General features: G+C 53.4%; 2 protein-coding genes and 1 pseudogene across 4 annotated transcripts; 2 read left to right on the top strand and 1 right to left on the bottom strand.

Moving 5' to 3' along the window:
• Window positions 1-51: 51 nt before the first annotated feature.
• Window positions 52-2788, top strand: LOC114202734 (5-hydroxyisourate hydrolase-like). The gene is made up of 4 exons (XM_028096043.2): window positions 52-154; window positions 587-726; window positions 1947-2082; window positions 2521-2788. Exons 1-4 carry the CDS (start codon window positions 101-103, stop codon window positions 2608-2610), a joined length of 420 nt encoding a protein of 139 aa, XP_027951844.1. The 5' UTR covers window positions 52-100; the 3' UTR covers window positions 2611-2788.
• A 169-nt stretch (window positions 2789-2957) lies between these two features.
• Window positions 2958-23008, bottom strand: DRC4 (dynein regulatory complex subunit 4). Of its 3 annotated transcripts, none has more exons than XM_028096692.2 (11): window positions 22938-23008; window positions 20958-21044; window positions 14187-14384; window positions 13127-13333; window positions 11399-11453; window positions 10576-10781; window positions 9872-10039; window positions 9215-9301; window positions 7559-7768; window positions 4797-4862; window positions 2958-3211 (listed from the first exon to the last, which is right to left on the bottom strand). In XM_028096692.2, the coding sequence occupies exons 1-11, from the start codon at window positions 22938-22940 to the stop codon at window positions 3062-3064; spliced, it is 1437 nt and encodes a 478-aa protein (XP_027952493.1). In that variant the 5' UTR covers window positions 22941-23008; the 3' UTR covers window positions 2958-3061. The 3 variants fall into 3 exon arrangements, with proteins under 3 accessions (XP_027952493.1, XP_087883682.1, XP_027952502.1); XM_088027556.1 differs by lacking the exon at window positions 22938-23008 and adding an exon at window positions 22656-22757; XM_028096701.2 differs by lacking the exons at window positions 11399-11453; window positions 14187-14384; window positions 20958-21044; window positions 22938-23008 and having other exon boundaries at window positions 13127-13200.
• On the top strand, window positions 15456-16529 carry LOC114203361 (L-lactate dehydrogenase B chain-like; annotated as a pseudogene).
• Window positions 23009-24363: the final 1355 nt, after the last annotated feature.

Genomic DNA, 24363 nt, shown 5'->3' with positions numbered 1-24363 from the left:
CACAGGACTCTTGGGCCCTGGGAGGGGCCAGGGTCCGGGCAAGGGCGGGCTCGGGGAGGTGCCTGCTCCCCGGGACCAGCTCCCGTTCTGGGGGAGAGTGATGCAGGCCGCTCCGAGACTGCGGGCGCTCCAGCGACACCTGGGCTCCTCGGAGGTAGGGGGCAGGCCCCGACGCTGGCTCCCGGCTCGTCAGCAGGGCCAGGGCTGAGGTCCCAGGTGACCCCTGAGCCAGGGGACAGAGGGCTGGACTCTGGGAGAACGAGCACCCGGCGTCTGGCCACCCGCAGCCGGCACGGAGTGGCTGGAGGCGGGCGGGGGGGCCTCTGTGCGGAGATGCCCTTCAGTGTCCGGACGCAGGGGAGGGGGCCCGGTAGGAGCTGGTGTGGCGGCCGTGCGGGGCTAGCCGGCATTGTTTATCAGCTGCCTTTCAGTGTGTTAACCCCACAGCCTCGGCGGCTGACTCAGCAGCTCCTGCCGCCGCCACCCCCCGCCCCCAGGGTCCAGCAGCCCTGCTGTTGACTCTAGGGCCAATGTGGACACAAGGCTGGGCCCCACGTGCTCATTCTGTCCCTCTCTTGTGGCGCAGGGCAGAGGCATGGAGCCGACCAGCAGCCCACTGACCACACACGTGCTGGACACTGCCTGGGGGCTTCCGGCCCAGGGCCTCTGCCTCTGTCTGTCTAGGCTTGAGGACCATGGCCGGCAGTGGACGGAGCTGAGGAAAAGGTAGGCTTGAGGTCTGGGCGGGCCGTGAGTCCAGACCACCTCTCCCTAGCCAGGGGGCAAGGAGGAGAACGCAGCCAGCCAGTGAGTGCTGCGGTGTGGTCCCCTCAGCCTCGCACCCCCAGTGCCTCTGCCTGAGGGCAGGGCTGGCTAAGGCCCGCGGTGTAACCCAAGGGCCTCATGGTCACCGTGACTGACAGGTAACCTTGTGCCAGGCAGCTGAGCACAGTACTTCTCTTCTTATTCTCACTACAGCCTGTGGGCAGGCCCCATAATTACCCCTTTTATAGATGGAAAGACTGAGACAGCAAGAGGTAAGTAAAAGCTAGGATCCCATGCCTCGCCTGGCCGCTGGGCCCTCAGCAGGCCCTGGGCCCTGGCCCCAGGCTCAGGCTCTGCTGGGGCAGGCCCAGCGCCGCAGCGCCTGGTAGCTGCCCTGTGAGCCTCTCGGAGGAGGCAGGCTCCCTCTGGTGGTGGGAGTGGGCGGCTGGGCCCCAAAGGTTCAGGGCCAGAGGGCATGGAGCTCATTCCCCTGCCCTTCACCGAGGATGGGGGTCCAGGTCCCATCTGAGTGGCCTGCTCTGGTCCTAAAAGAATCCATGGAGTCCCCTAGAGGGTCACATAGACCCATTCCCAACCCCCCATAAACTGTGGGTACAGGACAGAAACTTGAATCACAGCTGGTGGGAACGATGCCAGGGCTCTCCAGGGGTGACGGGGGCCGGGGGCGGGGGCGTGGGCATAAATCGGTGAGCAAAGCAACAGGCCCTCCGATCGGACACTCCGTGCAGTGCAAACTGGCCACCATGCAGATGGGGGTGTGGGTAGTTACTGGCTAGAAAGCCACACACAATGTAGTAAATGAAAAGTACAAGTTATCAAACAGCATGTATAATATAATCCATTTTAGGGTATTTTCCTAGGTTTACAAATAAGCAGTTATGTGTAGAGAAAATGTGGAAAAATATATGCCAATATAAAGGGATTGTTGCTTATAAAATAGGTTTGGTTTTCTTGTGTGTGTGTGTTTTTTTTTTTTTTAACTTTTCTGCTTCTCCGTATTGCAGTTCTGTCTACAGAAACAGTGCAGTGGTGTCCCTGAGCTCCTCCGGGACCCCAGGCTCTAGACCTACTGTGGGGGAGTCTGAGGCCCCTGGCCACGCAGACCCTGGAGGGCCAGGCAGGGGCAAGTCCTCACCAACCCCTCCCTCCCCTCTCCCCAGCTACACCGACTCGGACGGCCGCTGCCCAGGGCTCCTGCCACCAGGCCCGATGAAGGCAGGCACCTACAAGCTGTCCTTTGACACCGAGGGCTACTGGAAGAAGAGGGGGCAGGAAAGCTTCTACCCATACGTGGAGGTGAGGACCCAGGGTGGAGGCCCGTGACTCACCCAGGTCCCTGCAGTGGGCAGGCTGGTCCTACCCCTCCCACGTCTCCCAGGGCGGTAGCAGTGAGTCCACGGCTTTGAGCTCCCAGAAAAAAGGTGTCCAGGGACTTTACCACAACACACCCGTCCCTGCCCTGTCCCTGGGTGAGGCGATGGGGGGCAGGGCCCGAAGTGACTCAGCCCCTGTGGACAAAGGCACTGACCCTGTTCAAGGTGGATCTTTTGGGTTCCTCGGGTTGATGACTCTCTCCAGAGAGGATTCGGCCACATCACAGCCCTGGCCAGGTTTCCAGCTCTCCACAAGCCCCAGCTGGCCCCACTTAACTCTGCCCCTGGCCCACAGGCTGGGCTGTTTGCGTGCTGCATACGAGCCCCTCACTCTCTTCCCGGTGCCTTCTCTGCTTCTCAGGTTGTTTTCACCATCACTGACGAGACCCACCGGTTCCACGTGCCCCTGCTGCTGAGCCCATGGTCCTACACCACGTATCGAGGGAGCTAGTGGCCGGGCCATCGCCTCTGGCCAACTGCTAGCCTGTGAGCATTGATCCCATCCCCACGGCTCCCTGAGGCACCCCAAGAGAGGGCAGCAGGTCATCTCCCTGTGGGAGATTCTGGCCCTCCACCTCCAGTAGCAGCTGAGTCTCAGGCCTCAATAAAGTCGGTGTCGGCATCTGTAAGCCTGCGGCAGTCCCTGGGCTCAGCTGGTGCTGCCCTGGCCCCGAGGTGGGAGGGAGGGCGGGCAGGGGTATGCACAGACTGGACCGGCAGCAGGGAAGGAAGTGGTCAGGGCACCGTGGGCCCAGGAGGTGCCTCTCCTCCACACAGCAAGGCAATCGAACACATAGCAAATGTAGAAAACCTTCATTTGCAGATGATACAAATGTAAAAAAAAAATAGTTCCTGTCCTTGGTGAAAGGGAAGGTCATCCAGGGAACAGTCCCAGGCAGGCACTACGTCGGGGTGCCCACGAGTCCCGCGGGGCCCTGGCCCAGCGTCTGCCCGATCACAGCCGTCTCCAGAGGCTTGAAGCCCACGTTGTCCAGAGGGATCCCAAAGGCCAGGAGCTTCGCCTCATAGGTGCGCAGCAGGTCATTGTGGGCCTGTAGGGTCAGAGCGGCATCAGGGGAGGGGGCGGGGCCACACCGAGGCTGACTCTAGCCCAGGCCCCCTCAGCTCTGGAGGACTCGGGAGGGTGGCGGTGGAAAACCGTAAAGCTGACCTTAACCAGCGGCTCACGGTACGCCACACCTGGTCATAAACACTTCTACGTACTCATGTAGAATTCAAGTAATTCACAATGGGAGATGCTGCCACTGTTCCTATTTCAAAGATGGAGAAACTGAGGCAGAAGATACAGACTCAGCAGAACTGTGGTCTGAGCACGCTCCTGGTTCCTTGTCAGGCATTCGTCAAACTGGTCATCCTTGACTTCCCGGACATGACCTTGCACGTGTACGTGCTTGGCCTCACTGAGCCTCGCCTGCTTTGTCTGATGGTATCTCCTGCCCGCCACCCCAGGAAGGCTAAGGTCTGGGCAACAGTGCTGCTGGGGCCAACGGGAGGCACGGTTCCTATTCCCCACTCTGGGAAATGGCTATTTTTTAAAGAGTGAATTGCATCAGATGGTTGTAAGGGTTTGAAGAGCTGATGCATGTGAAAAGCTTGGAACCTGGCCTCAGATCCAAAGCCCAAAAGGGCTCATTATCCTCACCATCATCAAGAAAAGGGTGCTGGAGCTTGGAGCTGAGATTTCAAGGGTGAACTACGGCCAAGCTCCAGAGAGAACTTGGGGCCTGGGTCCTGGCTCTCACCCTTCTCTGGGGGACAGACCTCCTGACAATCAGGTACAAGTAATGGACATTCCCCCAGAAGTGCACACAGTAAATGGCCCTAATTTTGTGCGTGTAAATATCAGGGGATGCGCAGCATCTAAGGAAAGGGTCCAGAGGGGCAGGGCTAAGGAGAGGCCCAGCGAGATCTAGTCACCATGGAACCCAGCGCCAATGACAGGCACTCCCTCCCTCCTGGGGTTCCACTCCCAGGGCACACAGAACCACAAAGCAACCTCCACCCTGCATATTTACAGGCTTATCTGAGTCACACTCGTGGGGTGGGTGCTCGAGGTCAATGTATCTGGAGGCAGCACTGTCTGCATTCCCCACAGGCGAAGCCCAGACAGAGCTGTGGGCTCAGCCATGGAGGCGGGACCCCTGGGGAGAGGGCCCAGGCCTCTTGGGTACACAGGGCAGATGACAGCAGGCTCAAGGCACCCAGCGCCCCTCCCCAGCTGCAGGAGGCTTCCATGCTGATGTGTGGTTTTGGCGTGGACAGGGTGTGCAGCTTTCATGAGACTTAACAAAGGAGGGAGAAAAAGTTAAGACTCGTACCTGTCCCCTGCATGGAGGACGCAAAGGAAGCCCATCCAATCACCAGAGACCAGGTCACCGGGAGCAAGGGTCAGATGGGAGACAGGGACAGAGTGTGCTGGACAGACAAACTGCCTTCATTACCAGATATCCCCTGGGCAGTCCCTGTAAGGGACACCAGGACAGTGGCCAGAGTTGTGGGGATGTGGCCCAGGCCACACATAGTGACCTGAGAAGGCCCAGACAGCCTCAAGCTGTGTCTACCTCCATGGTGTAGATAAGGTGGGGCCCTGAGAGAGGGGCAGGAGGCTCCTGGTACCTTGCAGACCCGGGCCAGCTCATTCTGCAAGTCCTTGATAGTGTTGTTCTTCGATTCTAGAACATCCTAAGGAGAGAAAGGTGGATGTGAGTTTGAGCCTGTCTTTGGGCTAAAGCAGACAGGGGTTGGTGGGGGTCTGGAAGCTCCAGCAGACCTCAGACATCCAGGGAATGGCAGCCGGGCTCCATCAGTGTAGACATCCACACAGGGGGCAGCCAGCTAGCACAGAAAGGTCTTCAAAGGAGAAAGGGAAAATAGGATCAGCCTCTCTGTAAGGAAACCGTCTAGATGGTGGGAAGTGAGGACAACAATTTAGAGAAGCCAGGCCACCAACAGGCCAGGGAAGGGCCCTTGAGCCCCCACCTGCCTCCGAGCAGGGTTCCTCCAGGCAAGCCAGGGAACTGACCAGGAAAGGCCCTGGCCCATGGACACAGCTGCAGCGACTACTGTGAATGGGACTGATTTTATCCCCTCATCATGACTGCTGGCAACAGCCTCACCCAGCTCCGAGACCAGGCGCCCTTCCCAACAGCAGAGGCAGGAAAGCTCTCCCGTTTCCAAGAGCGCCCTCCCTCCCTGCCTGGCAGCGTTCACAAGTAGGGACAAGGATACAGGGAGAGAGATGGACCTCCAGACCCCGGTCCACAGTGCTGCCAGCCCACACGAGGCCCCGAGAGCCTGTGCCAGGTGACTCTGGCCCCACAGGCCCTGCCGCCCGCTGAGCCGGGACTCGCGGCTGCCCAGGAGCAACATCTGGTCTCAGCCGGAAATGGGCACCACGTCTCCTTGGACTCCTCAGCAACAAGTCTCTCTCCTCCATCAGCAACAAGTCCTTCATCCCGCATCGGGGCCAGCTCACCTCCTGCCTTCCCAGGGGGCTCTGTCTGATCCAGTCCACCCCACCCAGAACCTTCCATGGTTCCCCACCAGCCTCAAACTCAGGCACACCCAACACGCTTCGGAACCACTCCGACCCAGCCGGCTCTGCACTCCTCCCTTCAGCCTTGCATTCCCCCCAACACACAAGCAGCAAGGGGCTCACGCATGTCCAACAGCACTGATGGGAGCTGCAAGCCTCAGGTCAAGGCCAGGCGGGCAGCAAGCTAGCCTACGGTGTTTTGGATTTTTTTAAGGTTTATTTATTTGAGAGAGAGAAAGAGGGAACGTGTGCCTAAGAGCGGGGGAGGGGAAGAGGGCAAGGGAGAGACAGAATCTCGACTCCACACTGAGCACGGAGCCCGACACGGGGCTCGATCTCACGAGCCGTGAGATCGGGACCTGAGCCAAAACCAAGAGTCAGACAGGCACGTAATGAACTGAGCCACTCAGGCACCCCGAAACGGCTTTAAGAAAAGATTAGGTGACCCGACACAGTTACTCCTCTGAGCCTGGGTGCCATGTGAGCAGACGGGGTTACTGCATGTTGACAAATCACCTGAAAAATGCTGCCTGTGTATTTGTCAGGACAAAACACACCTGCACAGGGCGGCTGGGTGGCTCAGTCGTTAAGCGTCTGCCTTCAGCTCAGGTCATGGTCCCGGAGTCCTGGGATCGAGCCCCGCATCGGGCTCCCTGCTCCGCGGGAAGCCTGCTTCTCCCTCTCCCACTCCCCCTGCTTGTGTTCCCTCTCTCGCTGTGTCTCTCTCTGTCAAATAAATAAATAAAATCTTAAAAAGAAACACACACACAAAACACACACACCTGCACAGTGAAGCCTCCTTGAGCCCCTGACTCAGATCTGTTTCTCCGTGAAGGAAGAGCAGAGAAGGAAACCTCCAGCCCGGAAGGATCTGTCTCTGGGACAAGCTGGCCGCCCCTCCCTGGGCCTCTCTATGGAGACGTGCAGACCCCCAAGGGCCCTGCACCTGGGGCCGCCTCGGGCCTGAAGGCTGCAGGTCACCCAGGTGGCCAGGATCCCAGCACAACCACTTCCCAGGAGCAACAAAGACCCCTTGTCCGTTCTTTCTGTGACACGTCCTAGCGAGGCTCAGGGAACAGACACAAGGCCCAGCTCTGGGCAGGAGATGACCTGCCAGGTGCTGGCAGGCTTCTGCCTGGTGATCGCTGTCCTGATTCCTGTCCGTGGGTGCCCAGGCCTCATCTGTCTTGTGTAATGCTCTCCCCTGTGCCCAAGACAGCCCCCACAGAAAGGACCAGCACACCGAACCGTGAACTCATGACTGGACAAATGCTCTAGCCTCTGCTCAGACCTTAACTCCCTCTGGGAAGCCTGCCCCAGCCCCCACCACACAGCCCTGTATGTCCCTGTGCTAACTGCCCACAGCCTACATCAAGCAGGATATCCTCACATCCCGGGCGGGCTGTGGCCATGGCCTCGGCTACAAGCTCATGGGCTCGGCTGTCCCCCAGGCCTATCTCTAGGTTTGTCACCAGACGTCTGAGGAGCGCAGGCCCTGAGTTTTGAGAGCAGTTTGAGAGACCCGGGGCCTGACAGGCTAAGCTGAACCCATCCTGAGCACTGGATGGGCAGTGGGCTCAGGGCCAGAAGGTGCCAAGAGGTTAAGGAGGGGACTGGGGAAGCACCAAGCAACAGAGAGCCTGGGGAGGCTGTGAGCAGATGTCTGCAAGCCCTATCTGTGCTCCAGCCACAGGAAACCCGTGACAGCCCCTCCCCAGCACTACCGGACGGTCTCCACTGGAGTGACGGAGGCTGGACACACAAGCATCAAACACGTGACCCCAACCCGAGCCCCGGACACCTGCTAGGGGACAAGAACAGGAGGTTGCAGCCTGGGACCCACCTCCAGTTTGCGGGACACAAGGGTCAGCGCTGCGGGGTCCAGGTTGGAGGCCGCCAGCACCTCACTGAACTGCACCTCCTTCTTCTCCACAGAAGCACTCAGCACCTGCAGCTTCCGCTCCAGAACCAGGTTCTTGAAACCCACCTTCTGCTGCACCTCCAGGATGGCCGCAGTAAACTTCCTGTACAGCTCGTCCCGCTCCTGCTGCACCTGCAAGGGACAGGCTGTAGGGGACAAAAAGGCCACCTGCCCTGGGGGCATCTCGCTGGGGGGAAGCCGCCTCCCACCTCTGCCCCTGGACCAGAACATACCACTTCTGCAGAGTGAACCCCTTGCACCTGGGCACCCCCACGGGTGGGTGGGTCTGTGTGCCGTCTACACTGCCTGCACGCCCACTCTCTGTGATGGAATTAAAGGCATGCAGCTGTCCACACTGTGGAAGGCAGGAGGAAACACTAGCTGGACCCACCTCTACTAAGCTGTTTCAGGAAGCAACGGGGTACCCCAGTTAGAGCTGGAGAGGCACCACAGAGGGGCTGGGGCCTGGAGTTTGGGCAGGAGGCTCAGGAAAGACACGTCCCTGATCACCCCTACATGAGATCAAAGGCATCAAACTCCAGCAAGCAGTGTTTGGGGGAGGGAGGCTCCTAGGGATCCACCCCCTCGGCCAGCCCCAGATCCCAGAACCCCACAGGTCAGCGTGCCCCACAAATAGATCTAGAGAACAGCTCTGCAGCCAACTGCCTGTTCATAAATAAAGGTGTTCTTTTTCAGCTTCCAATTCCTTTACTTTTCACTGTGCATCGTAAAAAAGCAAGACTTTGTGGAAGTATAAAAAGTAAACACTCGGGGCGCCTGGGTGGGGACCTGGGTGGCTCAGTCATTAAGCGTCTGCCTTCGGCTCAGGTCATGGTCCCAGGGTCCTGGGATCGAGCCCACATAGGGCTCCCTGCTCAGCGGAGAGCCTGCTTCCCCCTCTCCCTCGCCCCCTGCTTGAGTTCCCTCTCTCGCTGTGTCTCTCTCTGTCAAATAAATAAATAAATAAATAGATAAATAAAATCTTTTAAAAAAAAAGATAAACTTGAAAGGATGACCGTGGCTGCATGTCCGCAACAGCAGGGGACTACAACAGCGCTATTCATCCAGGGAGCTGGCTGCATGAACAGCCTTCAGGCCACACGGTCATGAGGATACACAGGAAGCAGTCTGCAAGAACTCAGGGAGCTGCCACCAGCTACCACTGGTGAGGACCCTGCTGAGCAGGAGGAGGGCACTCGCACATTCACTACAGACAGCACCCCATGACTTCCTTCCAAGGAGCGCCTAACCCCCCAGGACTGAGAGACGTGTATACAGAGGAAAAGGAGCCCAGACACAAGGGGCCAGGTGCCCTGCATGTATCTCACAGGTGAGCCTGTGGGAAACAGAACTGGGAGCGACTGTCTCCACCAGGGCACCTGCTCTTGGTGAGACCCTGGGCCTTCCACAGAGTGTGCTGCAGCTTTCTCCCCATTGCCTCATCAAGCCTTGTAGGATGAGGAGCGGGCAACAGGACTCCAGCCACAGCTTTGACAACTCCCAGAGCTGGTCGCAGAGCCAGGGCAACCAGAAGAGTCCCTCCCTGCTCTCGGCAGGACCAGTGTGGCATCTGCTCACCTTGAGGAACCGCTGCTCGAGCACCTCGTGTTCCCACTGCAGGCCCTTCAGCTCCTTCTCAGTGACCTTCAAACGTGCTTTTGTGCACTGTAGAGAAAACAAGGGGTAGGGCACTAAAAGTATTAGGGATCAGGCATCCACAGAACACAGGTTCCTAGGGGGTGGCAAGCCCAAAAATAATCATCACAAGGAGCTGGCTCAAGGGTGCCAGGTGACTCTACATGTCAGGGTCATGAGTTCGAGCCCCACACTGGGTGTAGATTGCTAAAGAAGGAAAGAAAGGAGGGAAGAATGGGAGGGAGGGAGGGAGGGAGGGAAGAAGGGAGGGAAAGAAGGAAGAAAGGAAGGAGGGAAGGAAGTAGGGAGGAAGGGAGGGAAGGAAAGAAGAAAGGAGGGAGGGAGGGAAGGAGGAGGAACTGGCTCAAGGACACAAGCTGCTATACTCCGACAACAGCAGGCTGGGGTTGGGGAACGTGTGCCAGAACAGGCGTCAACTTCACATCCCATCCATGGAGGACACCAGTCAAAGAAAGGAGAGACCCCGTTGCTGCCCAAAAGGTCAAACCCTGCTCTGGGTCTCAGGAGACACCCTGCTGCTGTTCTCCGGCCCGGAGCCCGGGAGAAAGTGCGAGGGAGGGGAAGTGAGGAGGGACCCACGAGCAGGGTCTGCTTGTCCCTCTCGTAGCTGCTGAGCTTCCTCTGCATCTCGGTCACGTCGTCGCGAGCCTTCTGGAGGGGGTCTGCCAAGCGCTTGTTCTGCACGGACACCTCCACCATCTCCTTCTCCAGGTGCTCCTCCTTCTTGCGCATGTCCTCCATCTGCTCCTGTGGGCACCAGGACAGGGGTGCACGGGGCTCAGCGGGCAGAGCTGAGGGAGCTGTGGTCTTCAGGGGTGAGAGCCGCAAGCCCTCCCGCCCACGAAGGACAGTCCTGAAGTCCCAGACCCGTTTTATGTATGCACACAGGCGAATTCTGCACTATCTGAACTTATTCTGAATTTTCTAGGAATGCTGCCTCCACACCAATAGAGATCACACTTTGCTCAGGACCAGGGGGCGCTCCCCGCGGTGGGGACAGTCACTCCCAGCCCCTGCCTGATGACACCGCCGCCCATGGGGCCACCCTGCGGCTCCCACTGCAGCTCTGCACAAGCTTCTGCCCAGCAGGTGCCCATGTTCCATTAGCTTCCCCCCCACTGCACTGTGTACTATGTGCTGTTTCAAGCTGTAAGGGTGCAGAGGTCATGTAACCGATGAAGTTCCATCAAGGACAACGGGTACTTGTCTAAGTAGGGGTGTGGGGCCTGACAGGCTGGGGTCTGGCGTCTGGATGCCTGGTCTGGCCAGCCCCTGAGCGGCACCTTGAGGGAGTTGATGAGGGCCAGGTTGTTGAGGGTGATGTCATTGTAGTAGTTCTTGATGTCCGTAAAGGCTTCCTCATGCCGCTGCATCAACATGTTGATCTGGCTGTTCTTCCTCTCCTCCACCTCATGGATCTCGGTCTTTCTCCGCAGGTCAAGCTCCTCCCTAAGCATCTTCATCTTTTTATCATACTTGGCCTCAATTTCTGAAAGGCAGAAGCACACGGAGGAACAGGGGGCCCAATGGCTACAAGAAGAGATGGAACTTACAGACACGGCCCAAGAACACCCACCAGCACGAGGGCTGTGCACACAAGCTCACAGCTGACACAGCCAGCACACACACACACCACAGTCGGCCTTCCTTTGCCTGGAGCAGGCATGGCTAATCAACCCTGGCATCAGGGTTCCCACCAACTGAGCGTCAGCTGATCCTGTGGTCAGACAGCCAGACGACAGAGCGGCATCAGTAAACCAGAAAGACTCCTCAAACGGGGGGCCCCTCAGGCCAGCAGCCGTGGAAAAGATGATTCTAGGAATACTGCCCACGAGACGGAAAACTGCCACTGCTTCTATCTGCCGATTTGTACCAGGAGTGGGGAAGGAGGTGGTAATCACAGCCTCCTGAGCTTGCATGGAAATAAGATGTTCTGGGATTCTGAGCCATCCATCAGCCTTGGAAACTATCACATCTTTTCCTTGCATGTCTGGGCCGCTTCAACCTGGTTTCTGTGCCCTGGGGTAACAAGCCCTGAAGGTAAATGACCTTCCAACAGGAGGGGCCCTGTCACCATCTCACACAGTGTGCACGTGAGAAACTGACCTCGCACCTGCCTCTCAAAGTCATTCCGCATCTTGGTGATCTCCTCCATGTGCTTCTGCAAAAGCAGAGAAGCCGGCCGTTACCAGGTGACAGACACACACAGAAGCCTCTCCCGGGGGCTGGCCTGGCTCCTCAGTTGTATGGAAAATCCAGCTCAGTAAACCCTGCGCTGTTTCTGCTGGGTGCTGGGTTCCCCTCATGGCCAAGCTCATGCACCATGCTCAGAGTAACGTGGTTTTGGTAACTTCCATGTTTCATAAATCAATTCCCTCAGCTAAAGTCACCTCGGAGCTCGAGAGAAAGTGAACAGATGTTCCAAACACTAACCATGCTTGGCCCTTGGCTCAATCTGCCCACAGGCTGGAGACCACTGGCCATGTCTACACAGAGCTGCAGGCTCTCTCCAGATGCCTGCTAACCTGCTCCAGTGGTGGCTTAGAGCAGTACTAAAAATTATTCTGACAGTTAAAGATAAACATTTTGAATAAAAAACAGATTATTTTTTAGAGTACTGTTTTTGCACAAAGGGGAACTGAGCAGGTAACTATTCCAAATCTAGGCCTCAGGTAAGCAGACAGCCTCACATCACTAAATTCACTGGAAACCAGCCCAGGCTATACTTGGGTCAGCAAAGACCACACAATTCTTGTGGACCAAAGCTGCAAAGCCTGCACCGTTACTGAATTTTTTCCAGATTCAGTGGAGGCTGGCTTGCCTCCAGGCATGAGGCAAATGTGTTGACAAAGTCTTCTCAACCCACAGCCAGGAAAGAGCCTTAGAAAACCAAAGTTGGACACATCTTCCCTCTGCCCAAATCCTCCAAAGGTCCCCCAGCTCAGCCCAGGTCAAAGGCTAAGCCTCACTGTGGCTTTTGATGCCGACGAGCTCTGACCCATCTCCCCGGCCTCCTTGCCCCCTTTCCCTCTGGGCCTTCACACTGGCACATCCCTTCTCCCTTCTTCAGACCTGGTCTCCCCAAGCCTGCTTCAGCAACCCCTCCTTCTAGCCTTTGCCCAAATGTCACCTTCTCAGTGAGGCATTCCCAGAACTCCTTGTGGAAAATGCAAGTCCCGCCTCATCCCCCAGCACCATCTTCCCTGCTTTGCCCTTCCCGCAGCACCCCTGCCTGTGGTGTGCTAGATGTATTCAACACTCTATCCTGTCTTCTGTCTCCTTCCTGGACCATCAAACACACGTGGGCAGTCATTCCGTCAGTCCTGTTCTCCGTATGTCCCCAGAGATCAGAACAGGGCCTGGCACCTTATGGGCACTCAGCACATGAATTTCAGCCTCCACCTGGAACACCCCCCCGCCTCCCCCAGAAAGGACCAAAAAGTCAGCCAGGTGCTCATGAGCCCAGCTTGCATGAGAACTGCCATGGCCACACAGGGGCTAGCATGTTGGACACTTTAATGGTTGTGTGTATTTCTAAACGCCCGATAGACTCCTTGGGAGAACAGCCAGGTGTCAGGTGTCAGCAGCACGTGGAGATGGACCCTGAGCTGGATTTCCTCTCAGGAAGTCAATTTGTTGTTCAAGTCTAAGACACGGTTCTGTACTTGGCTCCCAAATGGGATTTGTGTGGCTGCCTGCTTTTTTTTTTATATTTTAATTAATTGCCAAAATGCAGGGAACTTCTAACAAAAATATGAATCTCCAGTTGTGTTGAATAATCAGGAGTTCACGGTCCCCAGCGGCCAGTCAGGCACTGGTGACCCTCACACCTACCAGCCGCAGGTTCTTCACCACCACCTCGTTGGTCAGCTCCCGCTCCTTGAGCTCCACCTTCAGCGCCCGCATGTCCTTGCGCAGCGCGCCCTCCTGTGTGCAGTGTTCCTTCTGCGCCAGCTTCATGACCACGGTGCCCTCGGCCTTCACCTCCGTCAAGTTGTTCTGATGCTCATACAGCAGGTGTTTCACCTTCTGCTTGTAGACCTGTGCGCAGTGGGAGCACCGCCTGCTCACCTGCACGCTCTCTCACACACTCACACACACCTGCACACTCACACACACACCTGCACACTCACACACACACACCTGCACATGCAGGCTCCCCTGCACTCACACACACCTGCACACACGGACTCCCCTGCACACTCACACACCTGCACACTCACACACACCTGCACGTGCGGGCTCCCCTGCACACACACACACCTGAACATGCGGACTCCCCTGCACACTCACACACACCTGCACGTGCGGGCTCCCCTGCACACACACACACACCTGAACATGCGGACTCCCCTGCACACTCACACACACACCTGCACGTGCGGGCTCCCCTGCACACACATACACCTGAACATGCGGACTCCCCTGCACACTCACACACACACCTGCACGTGCGGGCTCCCCTGCACACACGCACACACACACACATACACCTGAACATGCGGACTCCCCTGCACACTCACACACACACACCTGCACGTGCGGGCTCCCCTGCACTCACACACATACCTGCACACTCACACCTGCACACGCGGACTCCCCCACACACACACCTGCACACTCACACACACCTGCACGTGCGGGCTCCCCTGCACACACGCACACACACACCTGAACATGCAGACTCCCCTGCACACTCACACACACACCTGCACGCGCGGGCTCCCCTGCACACACATACCCTTCTATAAAAAATACCTTTGTTTCCCCCTGTAAAGGATACAAAGCACTGCAACCCCAGAGGAAGGAGAGAAAATGCTCCCCCCGCCCCTTGTCCAGCTTCTCTGCTCCATGTGGTAAGTCCAGCAGGGATGGGCAAGTCAGCCCCACTTACCTTGATCTCAACCTGGTGCCTCTCCTCAGCCTCCTCCATCTCCCGGTCTTTGTTCCGCAGCTCGGCCTTCTTCTCCTCCAGCTGCCTCCGCGTGATCTCCCAGAAGGTGTGGATCTTGTCCCGCTCCAGCTGGAAGTAGTTGCGCTCCTCACGTTCACGGTCCAGCTCCTCGCGGATGCGGCTGACATGCTCCTCCACCTGCCAAGCAGGGCAGAGCCATGAGGACCCAGCAGCGGCCCACCGAATGCAAAGAAGAAAGGAGGGCCACTCTCACCTAAAAACAAGTAAAAGCCAAAAGTAAGAAATTAAAATATGATGCTAGTAAGGTTCTAAGGATAGGACACATTCAGAAAATAGAAATATCTTGAATGTGGCTAATAATCATAAAATGATTATATCCTTTATTCCATTCCTGGGAATTTAGACTAAAGAAATTTCTCAAAAGAACACAAGAGCTTTCTGCTCAAAGATATTAGCCACACCATTATTACGACATCAAAAAATTTTAAAAGGAAGGGGCACGTGGGTGGCCTGAGAGTCCAACTCTTGATCTGGGCTCAGGTCATGATCTTATGGGATGGTGGGATCGAGCCGCTGCCAGGCTCCACACTCAGCAGGGAGTCTGCTTGAAGGCTCTCTCCCTCTGTCCCTCCCCCAGCTCACGCACATGCTCTCTCTCTCAAATAAATAAATAAATCCTAAAAAAAAAACTTAAGGGGCGCCTGGGTGGCTCAGTCATTAAGCATCTGCCTTCGGCTCAGGTCACGATCCCAGGGTCCTGGGATCGAGCCCCACATCGGGCTCCCTGCTCGGCGGGGAGCCTGCTTCTCCCCCTCCCACTCCTTGTCTCTGTCGCTATCTCTGTCTCTGTCTCTCAAATGAATAAATAAAATCTTTTAAAAAATTTTTCTTTTAAGGTAGTAATCTAAGATAATTTTAAAGAGGGAAATGACTGAGAAATCAGAGTAAAATCTCCTGGAAGATTATATCGCCCAAAGAAATGAAAATGGTGTAGCACCATATATACATATTCAAAGAATAATACTAAATTTAAAAACACTCACCTTTTAAGATATGCGTTAAGCAAAAAAATATACAAAACCAAAAGACCAGCTAACAGTCAAAAAGGTTTGGTCCAAAGCCAACTGCAAATCTGCAAATAGGTTAAATTTAAAAGAAAAGTGGGGCAGGCTCTTGGCGTCCTTGCGAATTTCATTTCCATCAAGAATCAGTCATCTACAGCGCCCGAGGAGACACAGGGAGCTAACATTGACTTCTTCGCGCGACTCTCCCCGCGGGTTCTCTCTGGGCACAATGGCAACTCTTAAGGAAAAACTGATTGCACCAGTTGCAGAAGAAGAGGCAACCTATCCCAAACAATAAGATCACTGTAGTGGGTGTTGGACAAGTTGGTATGGTGTGTGCCATCAGCATTCTGGGAAAGTCTCTGGCTGATGAACTTGCCCTTGTGGATGTTTTAGAAGATGAACTCAAAGGAGAAATGATGGATCTGCAACATGGGAGCTTATTTCTTCAGACACCTAAAATTGTGGCAGATAAAGATTACTCTGTGACTGCCAATTCTGTGACTGCCAATTCTAAGATTGTGGTGGTGACTGCAGGAGTCCGCCAGCAGGAAGGAGAGAGCCGGCTCAATCTGGTGCAGAGGAATGTTAATGTCTTCAAATTCATTATTCCGCAGATAGTCAAGTACAGTCCTGATGGTATCATAATTGTGGTTTCCAACCCAGTGGATATTCTCACATATGTTACCTGGAAACTAAGTGGACTACCCAAGCACCGTGTAACTGGAAGTGGGTGTAATCTGGATTCTGCTAGATTTCGCTATCTTATGGCTGAAAAACTTGGCATTCATCCCAGCAGCTGCCATGGATGGATTTTGGGAGAACATGGCGATTCAAGTGTGGCTGTGTGGAGTGGAGTGAATGTGGCAGGCGTTTCTCTTCAGGAACTGAATCCAGAAATGGAAACAGACAATGACAGTGAAAATTGGAAGGAAGTACATAAGATGGTTGTGGAAAGTGCCTACAAAGTCATCAAGCTAAAAGGATATACCAGCTGGGCTATTGGATTAAGTGTGGCTGATCTCATTGAATCCATGTTGAAAAATCTATCCAGGATTCATCCAGTGTCAACAATGGTGAAGGGGATGTATGGCATTGAGAACGAAGTCTTCCTGAGCCTTCCATGTATCCTGAACGCTCGGGGCTTAACCAGTGTGATCAACCAGAAGCTGAAGGATGATGGGGTTGCCCAGCTCAAGAAAAGTGCAGATACCTGTGGGACATCCAGAAAGACCTAAAAGATCTGTGACTTCTGGCTTCTAGGCTGTAGAAATTTTTTTTAACTTTATTTAATTTATTTATTCATGAGAGAGAGAGAGAGAGAGAGAGAGAGAGAGGCAGAGGGAGAAGCAGGCTCCCAAGGAGCAGGGAGCCCGATGCGGGATTCAATCCCAGGACCCTGGGATCATGACCTGAGCCGAAGGCAGACGCTTAACCATCTGAGCCACCCAGGCGCCCTAGGCTGTAGAAATTTAAAACTATGATGTGATTAACTGTGAGCCTTTAGTTTTTCATCCATATACATGGATCACAGTTTGCTTTTATCTTCCTAAGTATGTGAATCTGGGCTCACAAAATCAAAGCCCATGCGTGGTTTAATGCTTGCAATATGAGCCCTTGAACAAATAAAATTAACTATTGCAGTGTGAAAAAAAAAAAAAAAGAATCAGTCATCTACGTCACCAGAGGCAAGGGAAACAAAAGCAGAAATCAACTACTGGGACTTCATCGAGATAAAAAGCTTCTGCACAGCAAAGGAAATAGTCAACAAAACTAAAAGGCAGCCTACAGAATGGGAGAAGATATTGGCAAACAATGCATCGGATAAAGGGTTAGTATCCAAAATCTATAAAGAGCTTATCAAACTCAACACCCAAAAAATAATCCAGTTAAGAAATGGGCAGGAGACATGAATAGACACTTTTCCAAAGACAACATATAGGTGGCTGACAGACACTTGAGAAAATGCTCAACATTACTCGGCATCAGGGAAATACAAATAAAAACCACAATGAGATACCACCTCACATGGGTCAGAAAGGCAAAAATGAACAAGTCAGGAAAAACATATGTTGGCGAGGATGCGGAGGAAGGGGAACCCTCCTACACTGTTGAGGGCAATGCAAGCTGGTGCAGCCACTCTAGAAAGCAGTATGGAGGCTCCTCAAGATGTTAAAAATACAGCTACCCTATGACCCAGCAATTGCACTACTAGGTATTTACCCGAAGGATTCAAAAATACAGATTCGAAGGGGTACATGCACCCCAACATTTATAGCAGTAATGTTCACAATAGCCAAACTATGGAAAGAGCCCAGATGTCAATCAACTGATGGTATTAAAAGAAGATGGTACTAAAAGATAAAGATGTGGTTCATATATATAATGGAACACTACTCAACCATCAAAAAGAATGAAATCTTGCCATTTGCAACAACATGGATGGAGCTAGAGGGTTATTATACTAAGTGAAATAAGTCAGAGAAAGACAAATACCATGTGATTTCACCCATATGTGGAATTTAAGAAAACAGATGAACATATGGGAAGCGGGGTGGGGGAAAGGGAGAGAGGGAAATAAACCATAAGAGACTCTTCTTTTTTTTAAAGATTTTATTTATCTGAGAGGAGACAGCATGAGAGAGAGAGAGAGAGCATGAGTGAGAAAGAGAGCATGAGCAGAGGGGAAGGGCAGAGGAAAAGGGAGAATCAGGCTCCCCACTGAGCAGGGAGCCCAATGCGGGGCTGGATCCCAGGACCCCGGGATCATGACCTGAGCTGAAGGCCGATGCTTAACCAACTGAGCCACCCAGGGGCCCCAACCATAAGAGACTCTTAACAGTGGAGAACACGGGCACCTGGGTGGCTCAGTCATTAAGCGTCTGCCTTCGGCTCGGGTCGTGATCCCAGGGTCCTGGGATCCAGCCCCGCATCGGGCTCCCTGCTCAGCGGGAAGCCTGCTTCTCCCTCTCCCTCTGCCCCTGCTTGTCTTCCCTCTCTCACTGTGTCTCTCTCTGTCAAATAAATAAATAAAATCTTAAAAAAAAAAAAATAGAGGAAGTGGGTCTCCTCTTCTTTAAAAAAAAAAAAAAACAATGGAGAACAAACTGAGGGTTGATGGAGGGAAGGTTGAGGGGGATGGTATGGATGGTTGATGGGCATTAAGGAGGGCACCTGTTAAGATGAACACTCGGTGTTGTATGGAAGTGATGAATCACTGAATTCTACTCCTGCAACCCATACTGCACTGTATGTTAATAAGTAAAATTTAAATTAAAAAAAAAAAAAAAAGAATTGGGGCATCCAGGCTCCTACCTACTTTGACTGGCTCATGGTGTCAGAATTCACTCAATAGTTAGGTTTCTTATAAATACACAGATTTCTAGCTTCTCTTTAAAAATCAGAAAACATACCACCCTGGGGCACAATGTCCATAGGGTACCCAGCCAAAGAACGGACTGCAGTCCCCAGTCCCTCACCCCTGCCTGGACCCCGGATGGTTCTGAGGTGTCAGTCCACCTGTGGTGACTGATCACTGCTGTGTCCCAGTTCTGTACCCCGAGGGACAAGAAACAGCTCAAGTGTTGGGGCAATGTGACGTGCAATCCAATCTCCACGCAGAAGCTCCAGTGATCTCTCCAATACAAACCTGAACCCATCACCATCTGCTTAAATCGCCCATGGTTTCTCTGCATGTAAAATAAAGCAACTCGGGGCATCTGAGTGGCTCAGTCAGTGAAACATCTGCCTTCAGCCCAGGGCATGATCTCGGGGTCCTGGGATGAAGCCCCATGTCAGACTCTCTGCTCACCAGGGAGTCTGCTTCTCCCTCTTACTCTCCCTCTGTGCTCTTTCTCTCAAATAAATAAAATCTTAAAAAAAAAAAAACCACTTTCACCTTAAAAATAATCAAATCAAATGAAGCAACTCTTCACCACTGTGCAAGTGCCTCTGCCCAGCTCACCAACTTCAGGTCACATGACTCTCCTTTGTACCTGTGTCTTATTCTACAACTACCAAAAGAGGGGAGACTTGGCGGCTCAGTCAGTTAAGCCTCCGAGTCCTGGTTTTGGCTCAGGTCATGATCTCAGGATCCTGGGACTGAGCCCTTCGTCGGGCCCTGAGCTCAGCGGGGAATCTGCTTCTCTCTCTCTCTCAAATAAATAAATAACTCTTTTTTAAAAAGCTATCAAAAGAAAGTTAGGTTTATTAACACAAGCTGACATGGAACCCTCAACAGGTCCCTAGCAGATACTCACGGGTCAGTCATCAACATGGAGGCTAGAGGAGGCACTACATCTGCTCTCATGGTTCACCATGTGTTGCAATTTTTGGGAACCTTTTAATTATAATTATATAATTATGTTTTCTAGCCCTTAACTTCATCAAAATGGACAAGTGGCTTAAAATAAATCTTACTGGGACTCCTAGGTGGCTCAGTTGGTTAAGCATTTACTTTCGGCTCAGGTCATGATCTTGGGGTCCTGGGGTGTTTTTTTTTTATGATGTTATTTATTTATTTGACAGAGAGAGACACAGTGAGAGACACAAACAGTGGGAGTGGGAGAGGGAGAAGCAGGCTTCCCACAGAGCAGGGAGCCCGACGGGGGGGCTCAATCCCAAGATGCTGGGATCATGACCTGAGCCAAAGGCAGACGCCTAACGACTGAGCCACCCAGGCGCCCCGGGGTCCTGGGCTTGAGCCCCGTGTTGTGCTCCTTGCTCAGCGGGAAGCCTGTTTCTACCACTACCCCTCCCCTCGTTTATGCTTTCCCTCTCTCTTTCCTTATCTCAAATAAATAAATAAAACCTTTTTAAAAAAATAAAAATAAATAATTCCTACTGTTTAATGGCAAATAAAATAAATAAGAATACTATATATGCATATATTGTGATAACAGCTCAGCGAACATCAGGTACATAAAAGGGTAAAATTGAAAGGATACACAGATGGGCGCCTGGGTGGCTCAGCTGGTTGAGCGACTGCCTTTGGCTCAGGTCATGATCCTGGAGTCCCGGGATCGAGTCCCGCATCGGGCTCCCTGCTCAGCTTCTCCCTCTCCCGTTCCCCCCTCGTGCTCTCTCTCTCTCTCTCAAATAAATAAAATCTTAAAAAAAAAAAAAAAGAAAAAGAAAGGATACACAGAAAATTAAAAATAGGGATGCCTGGGTGGCTCAGTCCTTAAGCATCTGCCTTCAGCTCAGGTCATGATCCCAGGGTCCTGGGATTGAGGCCCGCGTCGTCGGGCTCCCTGCTCAGCGGGGAGCCTGCTTCTCCCTCTCCCTCTGCTGCTCCCCCTGCTTGTGCTCTCTCTCGCTCTCTCTCTCTCTCTCTGTCAAATAAATAAAATCTTTTTAAAAAAGAAAATTAAAAATAGTTTTTATATCAGAAAAGCATTTCCTTCCAAATTCCTATCACCCTATTAAAAATTTTTCAATGTAGCTATATTGCTTTTTTCTTTTCTTAATATGTACTGCATTTGATAGCTTTGGAGCTGATGAGAATTATGGAAATGGAAGAAGGCATATCCTGGTTTGGACAGAAGTGCAGGAGCAGACTGAGGGGAGATGGACGAGGAGACAGTGGGCGGCGAAAGAGGTTCATAAAGGCAAACACCCAGAGACAACTTGAAACAATACCCACCAGTCCCAACCCAACCCAGGACCAGGCCAAGGCCTTGCTCACCTGCTCCTTACTCATGTCCTCTGGAGCAAGCCCATCAACAATCGGGGTACCTTTGGTTTTTCCTTTCTTCCCTTTCTTCTTGGGCGCCTTTGATTAAAGAGATGATTGGGTAAGGAAGGAGGGCTCTGTCTAAAGACATCACCATCTGGCTGGCTCTGATTAACCCCCGGGGCACACTGGGACAGGGAGACCTGTTCTGGTTCCTGTCTCCTATGGCTTACTGTGACATGCCCCACCTGGAGCACATCACCGTGCCCTAAGGCTTCCCACCCATAACTACCCACAAGGAAAAACAAGGACAAATCTTCCTTTTCAGAAGAGAACATTTTCTCCCTCAGAAAGGAAGGGAGGGGAACTGGTTCCAAATCCACTCCTTGGTATGTGGCAGAGACCGCCTGGATATGAATGCAAAATTTACTTGGCCAAGAAGAACCCCAACAGCACACTGTCAAATGTTACCGTGTTCACGATAATGCTTGGTAACCACCACAGGGAAACCTGCAAGAAACTCTTGGGTATGTGTAAGGAGAAATGGACCTACAGCAATGATCACAGGGGTAACATGAGGCTTCCTTTCTTCCAAATATAAAACTCCTTCCAAGAACCCTGGTCAAGAGCTGAAGCAGACAGCACTCACCATGGGTGCTCTGTAAATGGTTCACCACACAGGACCGGTTCCTAGTGTCACACCTGCTTCTAACAACTTTGACAAGATGAAAGAACCTCCCACCCCCACTCACTTCCCAAGGGCCACTCAAGCAGGTACTGAATTTCCAAATCCCTGGCTTCTGCCTTCACTTCTCCCAACTCTGTGACCCATGCTTCTATGTGTGCATGCATCTCCATGTTTCTGTAACGTTTCTGTGTATGCGTCTAAATGTCTCTATTAATGTTTCTATATGTGTATGTGTATGTCTACGTGTCTGTTAACATTTTTATGATTACAAAAAAATTTTTGCATGGATATCTTAGAAAACATAGAAAAGCAAAAAGAAAATAGGAAAATCACCCATATTCGGACAAGCTAGTGATAAACCTAAGTATTTTGGTGGCCTTTTCCAGTTGATTCTAAAAGACCCACGCACTGAAATCTTCACTCCTACCTTACTGCCGCCTTTCTAATCCCTCTACTCCAAGAAGTCCACCCCATGAGAAGGTCCCACCGGTTCATAACTACTTGGCAACTCACAGCCAAATGCAGGGGTTTGGCATAGCTCCTGGAGAGGTGTCCTCCCCACTAGCTCATACCCCTCCTGCTGCATCTGCCTGGAAAATGAGCTACTGAAAACTCCTCTATCAGAGTGGTGGGGCAGCTGAGGACCCTGACAGTGAGAGAGGCAGGAAGAACTGGCGAGGCAGAGAGCTCCCACCCTGCTCATCTCGATACAGGCCTGACTCCTCCAAGGCTCTCCAACGAAAGAGCAGCTCCTGTACCCTGAGGCTCTGTCCAGGACGCCTCGGGGTAGACGGACCTCTAGCCACTGTGGTACGCCCCAGGCTCTTCATCCCAGAGACTGGAGGTCCTAGGGTATCGCCTGCCCCCGACTGTGCTCCAGGCCCCTAACCCTGGGTCCCAAGGATCTGGAGGACTGAGACTTCCTTCCAGATAGGAAATCCTTCTGACCCAGGTTCTGTCTTCTGGAAAGCGTGCACACCAGACCCTGGAATTTTTTTGGGGTGGGGGGCGTTTATGCGCACCCCTGTGAGCACCGGATCCTGGAAAGCCCAGATCTCTCAGCTCCAAAGTGCGTGCGGGATCCGTAGCACCCAGTGCTCTCCCCACGAAGACGCCACGAGAGCACCAAGGCCTCAATGCCAGGAACCCAGAGCTCCAGGCCTCCCCATTCTGGGGTCTCAGAGTGCACAGGTCCCGGGAACCCAGGCCTCTCCGTCCAGTCGTCTCTCTGCGCGCAGGGCCGGCTAACCAAGGAGCCCCAGGCCCCCGCACGGAACCCAGCCGGGTCTCCCGCGCCTCCTCACCATGGCTCTGGTGGTCGAGACCGGCCGCGGCCTGCAGACAGATGGCTCCCGCCCCGCCGAGGCTGCGCCGTCTCCCGGCAACCCATGGGCGGTCCCGCGCGAAGTCTCGGAGATCCTCGCGAGACTCAGCCGGCCGCGACAGCCCCTTGCAACAGCGGAGGCGAGCTCCTAGCAACGCGCACTGGGCGGAACCCGGGGTTGCGGAGTCCGGTAGATTTTTCCGGCAGCCCGGTATCAACCACGCGCTTCATCTCCCCGAAATTCCTAAGTGCATTTCGTTGCGGGATTTTGCGTGTGTCCCTGACTAGAACTTAAGCTCCATGAAGGGGGGAGGAACTGTTTTCTCTTACGTCCAGCGCCTACAACAGTACATAGCAGGTGCTCGGTAAAGATGCTTTCGGTGAAGGACGGAGACAGGGAGCAAAGAAGGATCGGCCACCCAAGGCTCCCAGAAGGTATCCAAACGAGATTCAAGTCTGGGCTGAGATTATGCCCACGGGCCACACCCCACCCTGCTCGCCTTTGAAGATTCCTCTCACCTGCTGTCCGAGTGAGGATAGAAGGTAGCTGGGTTTCTGCAAACCGTCAGAACAAAACGAAAATAGGAGAGAAAAATATTTTCCAGCTAGCTCTGAAGTTCTGAAATCCGCAAGTGTCTCCTTCTCAAACTTAGACTGCTCTTTCTGAGGAGGTTTCCTCTGTGACCCCTGTCCTTACGGACGAGGACGTTGAGGACAAACGAGAAGCGTCCGCCAGAAGTTTCCAGACAGGCACTGCAGAAAAAAAGAGTTTTAAGGTTCCCTTCCTAACCTTTTGCTCTGAAAACCGCTAGTCATTATTGTGATTTCGAAAGTGAATTCCACCCTATTACCTACGTGCCTCACTCTATGTCACCCAGAAAGCTGAGAGTACCCGTCTTTACACAGTATTTGTCCTCTTTTTTCTACACCCTCTACACTGGCATCTTCCTAACTAGTGGTTTTGCAGCAGGTCATGTTTTCCCATCTGCTTGGGGATGGAGAAGATTCCAGAATCTTCTCCCCCCCCTGGAGAGTTGCACTGAGGACAGAGTGTGAGTGCAGAAGAAGGGCTTAGGTGAGCTTGGATCGGCCAGTCCCACCCAAGGAGGAAGATGCCTCGTTCATTGGGCTTGCTCAGGCCCCAGCACACACAGAGGCAGGGATCTGAGAGCCACAGTGATGACCCTAAGGGGCTTCTGGTTGCCCACCCAAGCCCCGGCTGCTTTGGAGTGGGGCTTGCACAGAGCCATGATTTACTTATAGCCAGCCCGGAGGCCTTTGTGAAGTCTGGTCATGTCACTGTGCCTGGACAGCCAAGAGCCTGCGCCTCTGAGCCAGACACCACTGGCCTGATAGGCGCCTCCTCCTGCAATGCCAGGGCCTCCCAGAGGAGGGTTGGCAGGCGA

This window comes from Eumetopias jubatus, unplaced genomic scaffold, assembly GCF_037043125.1.
Source record: "Eumetopias jubatus isolate StellerSeaLion01/CBP00866 unplaced genomic scaffold, mEumJub1_p1.0 scaffold_10, whole genome shotgun sequence".
Lineage (NCBI taxonomy): Eukaryota > Metazoa > Chordata > Mammalia > Carnivora > Otariidae > Eumetopias > Eumetopias jubatus.
Note: the sequence above shows the minus strand (reverse complement) of the source record. Positions and strands in the feature narration are given on the sequence as shown.